General features: G+C 47.6%; 1 protein-coding gene across 1 annotated transcript in view; it reads right to left on the reverse strand.

The window, feature by feature from the left end:
* Positions 1-1,639, reverse strand: part of LOC103656297 (protein WWC3-like) — a gene marked incomplete at its 3' end in the record, with an annotated part of 93,189 nt that overhangs the window by 19,626 nt on the left and 71,924 nt on the right. Inside the window, 1 exon segment of the mRNA XM_040624830.1 lies at positions 476-692. Within this exon segment, the coding sequence (XP_040480764.1) occupies positions 476-692 (217 nt within the window).

A 1,639-nucleotide genomic window follows, 5' to 3' on the forward strand; every position in this document is an offset into this window, starting at 1 on the left:
TTTTACTCAGTTTCCTCAACTGAAAATGGGAATAAATATAGAATTTTTGCAAGTATTAGCTGACATAATATATTCGAAGTACAAGGCACCTGACAAGATAAATGGTTTTATCATCTGATTCTGTACTTCTACCTACAAAGATCACTTAATGTTATAACAATTCCTGAACAACACACCATAGGAAAAAAAGATGGAGGGGAGAAAGACAGGGAAACGAATGAAGGGACAGAAACTGAGAAAAAAGTTACAGACAGGCAGAAAGACAAAGGAGTACAGACCAAAAAAAAAGAAAGAAGAAAAAGATTGGTGAGAAAACAAAAAATGTGAAAGAAAGGCAAAAAGATAAGAACAGAGAGGGTGGGAAACAGATTAAGAGAGGCTGAACACAAAGAAAGGAAGGAGGGAATGGGAAAGAAGATCACCAGGGAAAAGGGAGAAGAAGTGATGGGAGTATGGGGATGGTGCAGGGACATACCAGCAGTTCTTCCTGCATCTGCTGATTCAGTGAACATACATATAATTGAAGTGACTTCAACGTCAACATGCTTGAATGCACGGGGATTCTGAAAATTTCATTAAATACCAGGGGGGCCTGGAATTCCAGAGCCTTCGAGCAGTAAGTGTTCGGGGTGCCAGAGTCAATCGGCGGCAAATAGACTCGGATGTGTCTGAAACCAGAAAGAGGGAAGAAAAATCAGAGAGGTGACACTTACTGACAGATTCGTGCGATGAAAAGCATGAACCACACACGTATACACATGTATGTTTCCCTATTCGGATGCCCACGGGCAGAATTTTAAAGTCTTTTCGAAAAGGTTCTTTGCTCAACTAAGAGTAAACCCAAAGAATTTACGTGACCCTGGAGATTACTGGGAAAAACACAAAGAGAAAGGCTTACAAGTCAGTCGTTAAGACTTTGGAAGGGGTCAGAGGTCCTGCTTTCACCAGCTTTTTGGGAAGCCACCTGTACTGATCTCTCCATGGCCTCTTGGCTCCCTCTTCAAGCTGTGCCTGTCTCCAAGACAGTTCACACCAGCCTGGACTTCCTGCCCTGTCCACCCTCAGCATGGAACAAACGAGAAGCTCAAACACTGGCTGCAAAGTACACCATCAGGGTGAGCAAAATCCCAGGGCGAGCTCTCAGCCACTTACAACAGGGTTGCTCCCAAGGCCTTTAGAAGACAAGTGTAAAGACTCGTGGAAGGAAAGGGCACCCCTGGGCTTGAACGGACCATGACCAGTATGCTCCACAGCCTGTTAAGTGGGACCCGCCTGGCAGCCATCTGGGGCCACAGAGCTCACAGAGGTCGCGCCCTCCAACGGCAGCTACGCGTTTTTCCTTCTCCTTTGCTCAGACAAGGGCCCCTGGTCCCGGCCAGAAGCCTTTCCATTCACTTTGCAGGAGCACAGAGCTGGGCGCCACTACATCACTCACTCTTCTCAGAATTTCTAAGCCTTTCTATTCAGACATTGCCTGGTATTTCATTAGGAATAAGCTTTGGAACTCAGGTTCCCGAACGGCCTTTTCCCGCCCCAAAGTGCCGAGCAGAACAGGGGAGCTGCCAGCGCCGGCGGGGGTGTCCCCGGGGCCCCGCAGCACAGTGCTGCCCACCAGCCAGCTTACACTTTGCAGTCTTCC

This window comes from Ursus maritimus, unplaced genomic scaffold (assembly GCF_017311325.1).
Source record: "Ursus maritimus isolate PB19 unplaced genomic scaffold, ASM1731132v1 scaffold_72, whole genome shotgun sequence".
Lineage (NCBI taxonomy): Eukaryota > Metazoa > Chordata > Mammalia > Carnivora > Ursidae > Ursus > Ursus maritimus.